The sequence below is a fragment of the Sylvia atricapilla genome, chromosome 4 (assembly GCF_009819655.1).
Source record: "Sylvia atricapilla isolate bSylAtr1 chromosome 4, bSylAtr1.pri, whole genome shotgun sequence".
Lineage (NCBI taxonomy): Eukaryota > Metazoa > Chordata > Aves > Passeriformes > Sylviidae > Sylvia > Sylvia atricapilla.
Window position 1 is genome coordinate 32034789 of NC_089143.1, and position 13505 is coordinate 32048293.

General features: G+C 58.9%; 2 protein-coding genes and 1 long non-coding RNA gene across 3 annotated transcripts; 1 reads left to right on the forward strand and 2 right to left on the reverse strand.

Moving 5' to 3' along the window:
* The first annotated feature begins 264 nt into the window (after positions 1-264).
* Positions 265-1138, forward strand: LOC136360350 (uncharacterized). The gene is made up of 2 exons (XR_010743447.1): positions 265-345; positions 677-1138. It is a non-coding gene; the product is annotated as an uncharacterized lncRNA (long non-coding RNA).
* Positions 1081-7527, reverse strand: ADISSP (adipose secreted signaling protein). The gene is given in 8 exon segments (XM_066317524.1): positions 1081-1664; positions 2318-2434; positions 2819-2876; positions 2878-2907; positions 2909-2959; positions 4430-4581; positions 6448-6543; positions 7504-7527. Coding segments are annotated over 7 exon segments (528 nt in total). The 5' UTR covers positions 6467-6543; positions 7504-7527; the 3' UTR covers positions 1081-1563.
* A 2962-nt stretch (positions 7528-10489) lies between these two features.
* SPEF1 (sperm flagellar 1) lies at positions 10490-13038 on the reverse strand. Its single transcript, XM_066316815.1, has 7 exons — positions 12888-13038; positions 12691-12802; positions 12257-12407; positions 11848-11896; positions 11693-11750; positions 11204-11309; positions 10490-10613 (listed from the first exon to the last, which is right to left on the reverse strand). The coding sequence occupies exons 1-7, from the start codon at positions 13036-13038 to the stop codon at positions 10506-10508; spliced, it is 735 nt and encodes a 244-aa protein (XP_066172912.1). The 3' UTR covers positions 10490-10505.
* Positions 13039-13505: the final 467 nt, after the last annotated feature.

Here is a 13505-nt window from a genome sequence, read left to right on the forward strand (position 1 = left end):
TTATCATGGAGACACCCCTATGGGCCTGCCACTATCAACTTCCTGTCCAAGAGACAGGCCCTGGCATTGTGGGGACACCCCCAAGAGCTGCCACCATGGACTTCCTGTCAACTGCGACCCCCCTGGAGATGTCACCATTGACTTGCTGTCTAACTCAGGGACAGGGGAGATTCCATCATCAACTTCTGGTCCAATTGAGAGTCCCTGTCATTGTGAGGACACCCCCAGGACCTTCCACCACTGACTTCCCATTCAGCTGAGACCCCCCTGGAAATGTCACCATCAACTTCCTGTCCAACTGAGGGGCCCTGGAGATGCCACCATTGACATCCTGTCCAACTGAGAGTCTTTGTCATTGTGGGGACACCGCTGAGACCTGTCACCATGCACTTCCTGTTCAACTGAGACCCCTCTGGAGATGTCACCATTGACTTCCTGTCCAACTGATATTGGGACCAACATTGTGGGGACCACTGGGAGATGCCACCACTGACTTCATCTTCATCTGAGACCATGCTGGCATCTGCCACCACCGAATCCTGTCCAACTGAGAGTCCCTGTCATTGTGGGGACACCCCCAGGAGCTGTCACCCTCAACTTCCTGTCCAAGCGAGGAACCTTGGGAGATGCCACCATCAACTTCATCTCCAGCTGAGACCCCACCAACACCATGGAGACCTCTGGGACCTGCCACCATCGACTTCCTGTCCAACTGAGACCTTCCTGGAGATGCCACCATGGATTTTCACCCAACTGAGACCTCCTGTCACCATGGGGACCGTCCCAGGACCCGGCACTATCGATTCCCTCCCAGACTGAGACCCCTCCCCTTTATCCTGGGGACTCCAATCCCCATTCCCCACCCTCTCCTGGCCCACCTTTAACTGGAATTTGCCTCATGACCCCTCCCCATTCCCCATCTGGGATAATTTGGGATTTTCCACCTGGGGATGTCCCCTGGGAGTATCCCCTGTCCCTCTGGGCAGGTTCATGGATGGGCTCTGGGCTCCCATCCCACTCCCAGTGGGATTTTCCTCCTTCCCGAGGTAGGATTTTGTACTTTAACCCTTTCCCCAGGCATGTAAGATATCTTTATATTTATATATATATATATATATATATAGGCACATAAAACCTCCTGAAACTGCTCCTGGTCCTTGTACCACAAGGGAAAAAATGGGAAAAAAACCAGGAAAAATCTGAGAAAAACAGAAACAAACAGACAAACAAAAAAAACCAAAAGAGGCGCTGGCAGCAACACAAGGACATGGCTGGGGGACATGGCCCCAACCCCAGAGCCAAAAGGGACTCCTGGGGTCCGCCCCACATTCCACAGGTAAAATTCCTCCCCCACCCCAAAAAAGAGGAAAAAATTCCCACCCCAAAAGAGGCACAATTCCCCCAAAAGCCACCCCGGGGGGGCTGTGGGGTGAGGGCGAAGCAGCGGCAGCAGCAACAAGCTGAGGGGGTGGGGGGGGTCCCTCCTCCAGCTTTGGGGGGAACCGTCCTGTAACTTTGGAGATTTTTGGGTACCCCCCCAGACCCTCGGGGTGGGGTTTGGGGTCAGTCGAAGCCGGGCCAGTCGCTTTGCTCCGAGTCGTATTCCAGTTCAGCTGCTACACAGCGCACCCCGTCCAGCAGCATGGGCGTCCCGTGGTGACGATCTGGGGACATCAAGGGGACACACGGCTTGGGAACAGCTCTCTGTCCCTTTTGGGAACAATGGTCTGGGGACATCAAGGGGACACATGGCCTGGAGACAACTCTCTGTCCGTTTTGGAGAGGGTGGGAATGCCCCTTTTTTTAGGGTTTTTTTTTTGGGGGGGATTGTCCCATCCCAGCAATGCTGTGCCTGGGTCGGGGAGGTGTTGTCCCCTTGATGTGTCACTGCTGTGGTCACTGCTCAGGGGTGGTGACAACCTCAGGTGGGGCTGGGATATGGGGTGGGGGACATGGGGAGCAAGGGGATGTTGGGGTTGAGAGGGAGGGTCCCAGAGATGGGGGGAGGTCCCAATGACAAAAGGGTCCCAAGGAAAAGGGGACATCCCAGGGACAATGGGATGCTTCTAGGGACAGGGGGACACAACCAGGCACAGGGACATTGGGGTCACCTCCCACCCCCTCCCCTGACCCCTTCCCAGAACTCTCCTCAACCCGTGGGCTGGGGAATTTTCGGGATGAAATCCCCTGTTTTGGGCAAGCTGGGATAGTGCCACGCCTTAACAGGAACAACTGTGAGGAGTTCCTGGGATATGGGTGGGGGGGGTGGGGAGGGGACAGGAAGGGACCGCAGAACCCCCCCAGGAGCCCCCCTTACCCATGACCCGGGCCTGGATGGTGACCTTGATGTGTTGGGGGCCGTGTCCGGCCAGGAGCAGCTCCTCCATCAGCACCCCCTCCTTGCTGGCCGTGTACTCGCAGCGCACACTGTGCCCTGGTGAGGACAGGGGATGTGCAGAGGGTGCCTGAGGGCTGCCTGTGTCTGCCTGCACCTTCCTCACCCTGCCTGTGCCCTTTTCACCCTCCCTGTGCCTGCCTGTGCCCTCCTCATCCTCCCTGTGCCTGCCTGTGCCCTCCTCACCCTGCCCGTGCCTGCCTGTGCCCTCTTCATCCTCCCTGTGCCTGCCTGTGCTCTTCTCACCCTCCCTGTGCCCTCCTCATCCTCCCTGTGCCCTCCTCACCCTGCCTCAGACATCGGGCACCCCGGGGACAAGGAATTGTCACCTCCTTGAGGGGGACACCCAGGTGTGGCCTCCCCCCTTCCCTCCTTTGGAAACGGGTGGGCTCGGGGACAGGGTCACTAGGGACAAGGAGGTACCTTCTGGCAGGGAGGTGACGCTGATGACGCGCAGATTGGGGTTGGGGACAGGGAGGGGGACAAATGTCCTTTCCCAGCGTGGGCACGGGGTGGCAGCAGGAAGGTGATCTCGTACTTGTGTTGGATCCTCAGGAATCCCACCTGAGAAAAAAAAAAAGTGGGATATGGGGTGGGAGAGAGGGAGGTGACACCACAGCTGGGATGCACTGTCACCCATGGTCACCCCCTCTCTGGGGAAAAGGGACACTGGCGGGAGTCCCCAGGAAGTGGGCACAGCACTGGGAGAGGGGGGAATCGTATCCTAAATGTTCCCCGTTAAATCCGAGAGGAATTTATACCCTAAAATTTCAGGCAGCAAATAATAGGCAATAATCCAGGGATAATAATAGGAACAAATTGAGAAAACGCATCAGGAAAAGGCAACAAACACCATGATTTTGCCCCAGAAAAACGCAGGAAAAAACCAGAATTTTGGGACAAAATTCTGGGAGTAACAACCCGTGGATGTCACGGGATGGAGCAGGGAGAGGTTTTCCAGCTGTCCCTGGAAAAGGCAGGAGAGCCTCTTCCCATGGAATTCCTCCGCTGTCATGACAAAAACCAGAACCCTCCAGAGCCTCGGGAAAAGCCATTTTGGGAAAGGAGTGAGCTGGGAATGATCCCTGAGAGAGAATCTGGGGTCTGGGTCGGGAGGGTGGAATTCCCCCAAATCTCCCAAAGCGTTGGGATCATCCCAAACAGCTGGAAAAGCATCCAGGGAATCCTCAGAGTCTCTGAAGGGGCTCCAGGAGAGCTGGAGAGGGACTGGAGGGACAGGACACAGAGAACGGCTTCCCACTGGAAAAGGGGAGATTTTTGTGGGATTTTGGGAAGGAATTCCTGGCTGGGTTGGAATTTCCAGATTTGCTGTGGCTGCCCCTAGATCCCTGGCAGCGTCCAAGGAACCGGGATAAGCTTCAATCTCCTTTCCCCCACAAACCATTCTGGGATTTATCCCTTTTAAAAAACCCCAAAAAACCACTTCAGCACTTGGGAAAAAAACCAAAACACCCAGGGTCCCCTCCCCATGTCCCCATGTCCCTGTGGGTGGCACTGCCACCTCCTCATCCCCGCGGATCACGAGCAGGGAAGACAACAACAGCCTCCCCCGGAGGCAGAGCCGGATTTGGGATGGAATTCCGGCCTCCCGCGCCCGCCACGAGGCTGTGACTCAGCGCTGGTGGCAGCTACAGGTGCCACACGTTGGTGGCACCAGCGGGTGGCTCCTCGTCCCCTCCACTGGTGTCACCCCTGGAGTGACGGAGCCAGCAGCACCCACGGGAATGTGGCTGGGATAACCAGGAATGGCAGGCAGAGCAGCCCTCAGAGTCACTAAAACAGGGCAGAGGGGACAGTGCCACCTGTCCCCTGTGTCCCCAAAGCCATCCAAATGCGGGTGACGAAATTTGGGGGAGAAAAACGGGACAATGCAGAGTTGGCGCCCTCAGGAGCGGGAATGACAGGGAATTCTGGGCTGGGAATGCCTCAAAATTTGGGAATTTTCGGGAGCTGGGAGTTCTGGAGTCCCCACGAGGAAGGCGATGTCCCCTGTGTTGTCCCCTTGTCCCCTACCTTGACCAGGAAGTGGCCATCCTTGTCCTGCGTCACCATCACGGCCGAGTCGTGCAGCTGCTCCTGGAAGTGGACGTGTGTCCCCTCCTGGGGGTGGTGGCCCTGTGTCCCCTCGGTGGAGAAGCGCACTCCTGTCCCCTTCAGCTTGCTGCCTGCGGGTGACAAAGTGACAAAGCCCCACCCCGGTCACAGCTGTGTCCCCTCCAGGGGAGGTGACCTCACCTTGGGGACACGGAAGGAGCATGGTGGCACCAGGAGGGACTTCCCTGTCACCCCCTCCCTGTGTGCCAGGTGACCTGTGGTGACAGCCAGCTTTTCTCTGAGCAGGGACCTGCCACCAGCCTACGTCCCAAAGTGTGCCCAAAGTGTCCCCAGGGTCAGCAAACTCCGTTCCCTGCTGTGATGTCCTTAGGACAAGTGACACAGGGACAGAAGGACACAGGTGACCACAGCCACCTCCTCTCTGAGCAAGGACCTGCCACTGACACATGCCAAGAGGGTCCCAAAGTGTCCCCAAGTGTCCCCAAGCTCGGTAGACTCTACTCCCTCTTCGGGGCCGAGAGGTGACACAGGGCAGGTGACACAGGGCAGGTGACACGGGGCAGGTGACAAGGCCACCAGGACAGGCCACATCGCAGCGCCAGGACCCTACAGGAGTGTGTGTGTGTGTGGGTGTGGGGGGGGTGGTGGCCACCAGCTTGGGGACAGCGCTGTCCCCACGGATGCCCGAAATCCCGTGGGATTTTTCCACGTGCGCCGCTTCCATAGAAAATCCGCCCCTTCCTCCTCCTCCTGCTCCTCCTCCCGCCCAGCCCAGCCCTGCTCCCAGCTGGCAACGGATTGTCACCATTGTCGCCTCCCCTTGTCGCCTGAAGAAAAGGCTCTTTGTGCTGGGAGAGGCCGGGAATCCCGGGATTTAATGAGCCGGGGTTTAATGAGCCGGGGTTTAATGAGCTGGGGTTTAATGAGCCGGGGTTTAAGGTCCCGTCATTGTTCGGACCCCAAAGCCTCTCCTTGGGAGGGCGGGGGGACAGCGATGGGACACGGTGACAAGCGCGGGGGACACACGTGGGGACCCCTCCCGGGTGGGACCGAGGCGATCCCAAAGGATCTGAGTGGATCCCAGATCCAAAGATCCTAACAATGTCAAAAATCCCAACCCGGGAATCCCAATCCCTTGATAATCCCAAATACGTCTTTGTCACCTTGGTGGCACTTTGGGGACAACATTCGGCCACCCTCTTGGTGGCCACGGACCCTCTGGGAAGAGCGTGATTGCAGCAGGAGGGAGGGAAAAGTTCGCGGGAAAAATCCCCCCTCGGGAGAATTCCCATTGGGGATTGGCCGTCCCGGGATTGGGATGTCTCAGCCCGGTGACTTCGGGTGGCCTCAGGAGGGGACAGAGGGGACACGCAGGGGTGGCAGCTGGGGAATCCACAGGATCGGGGATTTGTGGGAATCCCTTGGATCTGGGATTTGTGAGAACAGGGAATCCCTTGGATCTGGGATTTGTGGGATCTGGGATTAATGGAATTTGTGGGAGCAGGGAATCCTCTTGATCTGGAATTTATGGGATCTGGGATTTGTGGGATCTGGGATTTGTAGGATCTGGGATTTATGGGATCAGAAAATCCTTTGAATCTGGGATTTATGGGATCAGAACCTGCTGGACCCTTTGGGATCACTGTGTCTCCCCAGGGGGGCTCAGGATGTCCCCAACCATTTTTTTTTCCTGGGAATCTCCTGGGCCTCATCCCGGCCCCATTCCCAGGGAAACTCCCGGAGCACAAAGAAGCCGGAATCCCACCAAGATTCCTCAGGATTTCTCCCACCCCAAAGCGCTTTTGGGGTCCCTCAAATCCCTGGATGGGGCAGAGGGACCCAAAAAACTCTGGGAAAAAAAAACCCCCAAACTCCATGAAATATCTGGATAGGGGCAGAGGGACTGCAGAAACTCCGAGAAAAATCCCAAATCCCTGGATAAGGGCAGGGGACAGGGAGGGGATTTGGGGACTCACCCTTGCCGGCCGTCGCCATCTGTTGTCCCCAGGCGCCGTGTCCGGCGTTGTCGCTTGTCCCCAAATTCAGCGGCCGGGGGGCATCGTCCGGGAATTCTGCGGGAATGGGGTGAGAATGGGATGGGAATGGGAAAGCGACGATTCCCCGTCCCATTCGCCATCCCACTGAGGGGACAGCGGTGGCACCGAGGTGGCCGCGATCCCGGCGGGGAGGACCCAGCGGCAGGGCCCGGAATGGGACATGCCCTCATCCCAAAATCTCCGGGAAAAGCGGGATTTTGGGGAATTCCATCTCCCCCCCGCACTTTTTCCCCCCTTCCTCCCCCCAAAAAAGGTCTGTGAGGTTTTTGGGATTTTTTTTTTTTCCAGGCTGGAAAAAACAGCGAAGATCCAAAAAAACCCCCCACAAAACAACAAAAAACAAACCCAAACAAATCCCCAAAACAAACAACCCCCCAAAAAACAAACCAAAAAACTTGGAGCTTTTCCCGAAATCGCTTTTCCCGGCGAAGAACGGAAATTCGGGATGTGACATTCCCAAAAAAATAATAAAATAAAAAAAACCCTTGGGTGGAATTGGAGGGTCAAACCTCCTGCTCTTGCTCCTCATCCCTGGGCTCGCCCCTCGGGAGGACTGCGACAGGGAACACCGGCAGGAATTGGGAAGTGGAAATCCCAAAACGAAACGCCGGGAAATCCACAGGGAAAAAAAAAAAAAAAAAAAAAAAAAAAAAAAGGAAAAAAGCAAACCGAGCAGGAACAGCGGGGACCCTCTCCCGGCGGGGGAAGATCCTGGGATTTTGGGGTTACAATGACCGGGTGGGGGGATACCCCCAAACCTCAGCACGGGGGTGACAGCAGGAGGGGACACCGCGAGGGGACACCGCGGTCACGTTTGTCACCCCTCCCCGGCCCGTCCGCCCTTCTCCCGGCCCCGTTTTACCTCCGCCATCACCCTCGGCCCCTCCGCGGAGCTCCCCCGGTCCCTTTGCGGCCCCCCGGGTGTCCCCAACGTCCCCCGATGTCCCCCAAGGTCCCCCCCACGGTGTCGCTCACCCCGCCGCTCTCGCTGCCCGCTTCCCGCTGTGGGGACACGCCCCCCGCTCCTATTGGCTGATGCCCCCAACACCTCGCTCTTCTATTGGTGGGCGCGCACGCCGGTCACGCCTCCAGGCCGCGCCCCAGGCAGGGCTTAACCGGCGTTGCTAAGGGGCGGGACCGTTGCTAAGGGGCGGGGTTAAGGGGCGGAGTTAAGGGGCGGGGCAGCCAATGGGGAAGCCGCGCGCTGCGGAGCGCCCCCTTGTGGGCTGCGGGGGAGGTGCGGGAGACGTTGCCATGGGAACGGAGAAAGAGGCAGGGCTACGGGGCCTTCCCTTCCCTTCCCTTCCCTTCCCTTCCCTTCCCTTCCCTTCCCTTCCCTTCCCTTCCCTTCCCTTCCCTTCCCTTCCCTTCCCTTCCCTTCCCTTCCCTTCCCTTCCCTTCCCTTCCCTTCCCTTCCCTTCCCTTCCCTTCCCTTCCCTTCCCTTCCCTTCCCTTCCCTTCCCTTCCCTTCCCTTCCCTTCCCTTCCCTTCCCTTCCCTTCCCTTCCCTTCCCTGGAATTCCCTTCCCTCTCAAACCCATTCCAATTCCATTCCATCCCATCCATTTAATCACAAAATATCCTAATTCTGTTCCCATCCAATTTCCTTCCTATTTCATCTCATTCCAATTCCATCAGACCAGTCTAGTCCCAAATTATCTCAGTTCCATCCCTTCCCATCCCAATTCCTTCCAATCCCATTTCAATCCTGTCCCATCCCATCACATTCAATTTTGTCCCTATTTAATTTCTTCTCATCCCATCTCATCCCAATTCCACCCGTCCATCTCATCCCAAATCATCCCAATTCCTTCCCATCCCAATCCTATTCCATCCATCTATCTCATCCTATTTTGTCCCAATCTGATCCCATCTCTTCTCATCCCATCTCAACTCAGCTCCATTCCATTCCCATCCCAATCCCATCCCATTCCCTTCCCATCTCATTTTATCCCATCCCTTTTCATCCCAATCCCATCTCATCCCAAATCATCCCAGTTCCTTCCCATCCCAACTCTGTTCCATCCATTCCATCCCAATCCCAATCCCAACCCCAAACCCAAGTGAAACCCAAACCCATTCCATCCCTACCCCAACCCAAACCCATTCAACCTCAATCCCAACCCCACACCCAGCCCGTTCAATCTCAGCCCCAAACCCAACCCCAAACTGAAACACAAACCCAAACACAATCCCGAAGACAAGCCCATCCAATCCCAATCCCAACCCAAACCCATCCCAATCCCCAACCCAAACCCCAAACCCATCCAATCCCAGGCCCAGGCCCCACCCCACTCCCTGGTCACCGCCCAGCCTGGGGACATCCAGCCCTGTCCTTCCTTGTCCCCATCCCGACCTCCGTGTCCCTTCCTGCTGGGGACAGGAGACAGGGAACGGCCACATCCCATCGGGACACGGCGAACGCCGCCAGTTCCCATCCTAAGAGCACCGGGACTGTCCCTCGGGAACACCGGGAGGGCAGCGGGGTCAGGGGACACGTGAGGGACAGCGGGGACACATGAGGAACAGAGGGGACAATGTCACCTCCCGGGGGGGCGCTGCTCCAGCTGTAGGAACGCTTAAAAAAACCCGGGATCCACATTCCCAGAAATCTGGGATCCATATTCCCAGGGATGTCCAGAACCCCGGCCGTGTCCTTGTCACTGCCACGGTGACATCACAGCTGCCTTGTCCCCAAGGGAGGGGACACCACGGCCCCGGTTTGTTCCCCCTTCCCCATTCCCACATCGGCCAGAAATTCCAGTTTTTTCTTAAAAAAGCCACTCCGGTCCCCAGAGCCACTCCTGGCGTGTCCTCGTGGTTGGGGTTGTCACCTGGGGAGGGGCGGTGGGGACACGGCGGATGTCGCTGTCACGTCCCAGCGCCAGCCGGGCACGGATTTGCTCCGGGATTAGCAAAAACAACGGGATTTGGGACGGGATTAAATCCCGGAGGCCACTAGGCAGGAGGAGCGGCCACCGCGTCCCCAGGGTGTCCCCACGGCACTCCCACAATGTCCCCACGCTGTCCCCACTCTGCCATCCCAACGTTGATGTCCCTACCCCGATGTCCCCCCTTTCCCACTGTGACGTCCCCACAGTGTCCCCACCCTGATGTCCCCACACTGATGTCCCCACCCTGCATTCCCCACTCTGGTGTCCCCACGCTGTCCCCACTCTGCCATCCCCACGCTGATGTCCTCATTGCATTCCCATGGTGTCCCCAGCGTGCTGTCCCCAGGGTGTCCCCATGGCACCCCCGCAATGTCCCCACGGTGTCCCCATGTGTCCTCACTCTGTCATCCCTATGCTGCTGTCCCCACCACTGATGTCCCCACCCTGCTGTCCCCACCCCGATGTCCCCCCTCCCACTCTGATGTCCCCACAGTGCTGTCTCTTCCTTGATGTCCCCACAGTGACATCCCCACCCCTCTCTGTCCCCTCTCCGCTATCCCCACTCCATTGTCCCCACAGTGTCCCCACTCTGCTGTCCCCACCAGGAAGTCCCCACTGCGATGTCCCTGCCCTGATGTCTTCATGCCAATGTCCTCCACGGTGTCCCCATCATGTCCCCACACTGCAGCCCCCACGGTGCCACCTCCCCACTGCTGTCCCCGCCGTGTCCCACCCTGCTGTCCCCACTGCTGTCCCCACAATGTTCCCACAGTGTCTTCACAATGTCCCCTCGGTGTCCCCGCAGTGTCCCTACAGTGTTCTCACAGTGCCATCCCCTCTCCACAGTCCCTACAGTGTTCCCGGTGCTGTCCCTACAGTGTCCCCACTGCTGTCCCCATAATGTCCCCTCGGTGTCCCCTCACTGTCGCTCTCACCCCTCCCAAGATCCGAACACTTTAATCCCCAGCGCCGAGCACTGGGACGAACTGGGAGCCATCGGGAGCCAACCGGGCCGTCCCCGGGCTGTCCCCGCGCCGCCACCCGGGTGCCATCGGGCGGTGACAGCCGTGTGACTTGTCGCCTGTCAGGGGCGGTCGCCCTGGCGCTGCTGCAGCCGCCGGCTCAGGTCGTCGATGCGGAGGTTCTTGAGGAGCAGGAGCTGCTCCAACCGCCCCACCTTGGCCTGCAGGATCTGCCCGTCCCAAAGTTTTGGGGAGCCGAATCCCCAAAATCCCCAAATGCCCAAATCCCCAAAAACCCAAATCCCAAAACCCCCCAAATCCCAAAATCCCCAAAACCCCCAAAATCCCAAGATTCCGAAATACCGAAAGCCCAAAATCTCAAAATCCCCAAACCCCGAAATCCCAAAATCCCCAAATCTCCAAACCCCCAAAATCCCAAATTCTTCAGAATCCCAAAATCCCCAAATCCCGAAAAGCTGGGAATGAGGGACAGGGAAAAAAAACGGGAAAACACGGGGAAAAAACCGGGAAGTGAGGGACAGGGAAAAACCGGGAAAAGACTGGCCGGGAAAAGCTGGGAATAGGGGACAAGGAAAATTTTAGGGAAGGAGGAATCCGGAGAAGCCGGGAAAGGGGGACAGGGAAAAGCCGGGGAGGAGCGACTTGGAAAATTTTAGGGAAGAAAGGACAAGGAAAAACCAGGGAAAACCGGGAAAAAACCCTGGGAAAACCCGGGAAAAACCTGTAAAAGCCGGGGAAAACCCGGGAAAAAAACCGGGGAAGACCCGGGATGTCCCCCCGGGGTTGGGACTGGGCTCACCTGGATCGTGTCCCGCGCCAGCTGCAGCGCCTGCTCGCGCTCGGCTAGCCGCTGTCGCATGTCCCCAGGGCCACCCCCGGGCTGGGCGGGCGCAACTGTCACCCCCCTGGCACCGGGACAGGGAGGTGGGGACGGGCACTGATCCCGGGGGGGGGGTCCCCAGATCCCGGCCCCCGATCCCATAGGGACGCTCGGGGACACCCAAACTCCGCAGGGACCCCCAAACCCTCACAGTGACCCCAAAACCACCAAACTCTCACAGTGACGCCCCCAAACCCACAGGGACCCTTTAACAGCTATGGGGACCCCCTGAACCCCACAGTGACCCCTAGAACCCCATAGGGACCCCGTGATCCCCGCAGTGGCCGTCAGACACCTTTGGGGACACCCTGATCCCCTCAGTGACCCCAAAACCACCACCAGCACCTCCCGACCCCCGCAGTACATCCCATAAAGCCTCCCGACCCCAAAAGGGTCCTGTCTCCTCACCCGGCAGCGCCCTCCAGGCTGCAACTCCTTCCCAAATCGCTGCGGACTTTGGGATGGCCTGGAAAAATCCCACAGGGATGGATTTGGGTCACCTGCCCCGACCTCAAAAAGGTCGTAGAGGGGGATTTCGGGATCTTATATCCCCTCAGCCCTACCCGTGTCCAGGTACCCGCCCTCGTCCAGCGCTGCCGGCTCCACTGGGGGCTGCCAGGAGAGGCAGGAAAAGTGGGAAAAGTCGGAAAAATCCTGGGAATGTCACCTGAGACACGCCCCCTGCCACCACCCCAGGAGTACCCATCCCGGCCTTGGACATTCCCAGGAAGCCAGGGAAAGCAAATCTGGGAATTCCAGCCCAGCCCCTCCCCACCCTCCCAGCCAGCAACTGCTGCCCAAGATCCCAGCCCAATGTCCCCTTTCCCAGTGGGAAGCCATTCCCTGTGTCCTGTCCCTCCAGGCCTTGTCCCCAGCCCCTCTCCAGCTCTCCTGGAGCTGCTTTAGGGAACACTGAGCATTCCCTAGATTTTTTTCCCTTCTCCAGGGGAACATTCCCATGGATTTCCTCACCTGCCTGGCCCCTCCTCTCCTCTCCCGCTGCCTCTCGGTGATTTTCTCCCGCAGGAGCTGCAGGAGCTGCTCGGCCATTCCCGGCCGGCTCCGCACCAGCTCCTGGATCATCTCCTCCGGGACCCGCAAATTCAGCTTACTCAGCACTTTCCTGGAATTTTCGGGATGGAGGAAAAACACCGGGCGGAGGAGGTGACACAGAGAGGACACAGAGGGAACACAGAGGGGACACACAGGGGGGATACACAGGGGGGACACAGAGGGGACACAGAGTGGGCACAGAGGGGACACCAGTCTTCACTCGCAGCACGCCAGGGTGGGTCTGTGCGCACACGAGTGTGACAAACACGGGGGACACCCCCCACCAGGACAGCTGGCGACACTCCGAGGACACCCCGGGGGGGATGGAGGGAATGATGCCAACTGTCCCCTACCGATTGAGGTGGCCCCAGTTGGCGACTTTCTGCGCCGTGGAGCAGCTGGGCACAAAGCTGTGCAGCTCCACCAGGGAGGGGAAGAAGAACTTCACCACCTCGGCCGCCAGCACTGCGGGGACAGCGGGGACACGCTGACGGGATGGCACCGCCAGGGGACAGCCCGCCCCAGGCCACCGTGTCCCCGCGAGGCCAACCCCCGTCGCTGAAGTCGCGGGCGATGTTCCTGCGCGGTCGCGACAGTGGCACCGTGTCCAGCCAGCGGTACAGGGACACCAGCGACGTGTCCGGCCCCAGGTCGGGACCCTCAGCCGCCATCACGGCCCCGCCACGGCGTCCCGGTGCCATGGCAACGGGGGGAGGGACCCGAGGAAGGGGCGGGGCCATGGAAACGGGGCGGGGCCTTGGATAGCAGGGCGGGGCCATGGTAAGGGGCGGGGCCATGGTAAGGGGCGGGGCCTGAAGGGAGCGTCTTTGCTGCTATGGCAACTGGAGGAGCGGTTTAATGGGAGCGTCTCTGCTGCCATGGCAACAGGGGCACGGCCTGAGGAGGGCGGGGCGGTGCCATGGTAACGGGGCGGGATTTAATTGGACAGTCTCTGCCGCTATGGCAATTGGACGGGGTTTAATGCGAGCGTCTCTGCTGCCATGGTTAGGGGGGCGTGGCTTGATGGGAGCGTCCCGGTGCCATGGCAACGGGGGCGGGGTTTGATGGGAGCATCTCTGATGGCATGTAACAGGGCAGGGTTTGATGGGGGAGTGTGGCCATGGCAATGAGGGCGTGGCTTGAGGGGAGCATCTCTGCTGCCATGGAA

Coding starts and splice junctions, on each gene's coding strand:
- SPEF1 (XM_066316815.1), bottom strand. CDS start 13,038: ATGGCACCGGGACGCCGTGGCGGGGCCGTGATGGCGGCTGAGGGTCCC. Junction 12,803..12,887: donor CCGCGACTTCAGCGACGGGG/GTTGGCCTCGCG, acceptor CTGTCCCCGCAG/TGCTGGCGGCCGAGGTGGTG. Junction 10,614..11,203: donor TGGCGCGGGACACGATCCAG/GTGAGCCCAGTC, acceptor TGGGACGGGCAG/ATCCTGCAGGCCAAGGTGGG.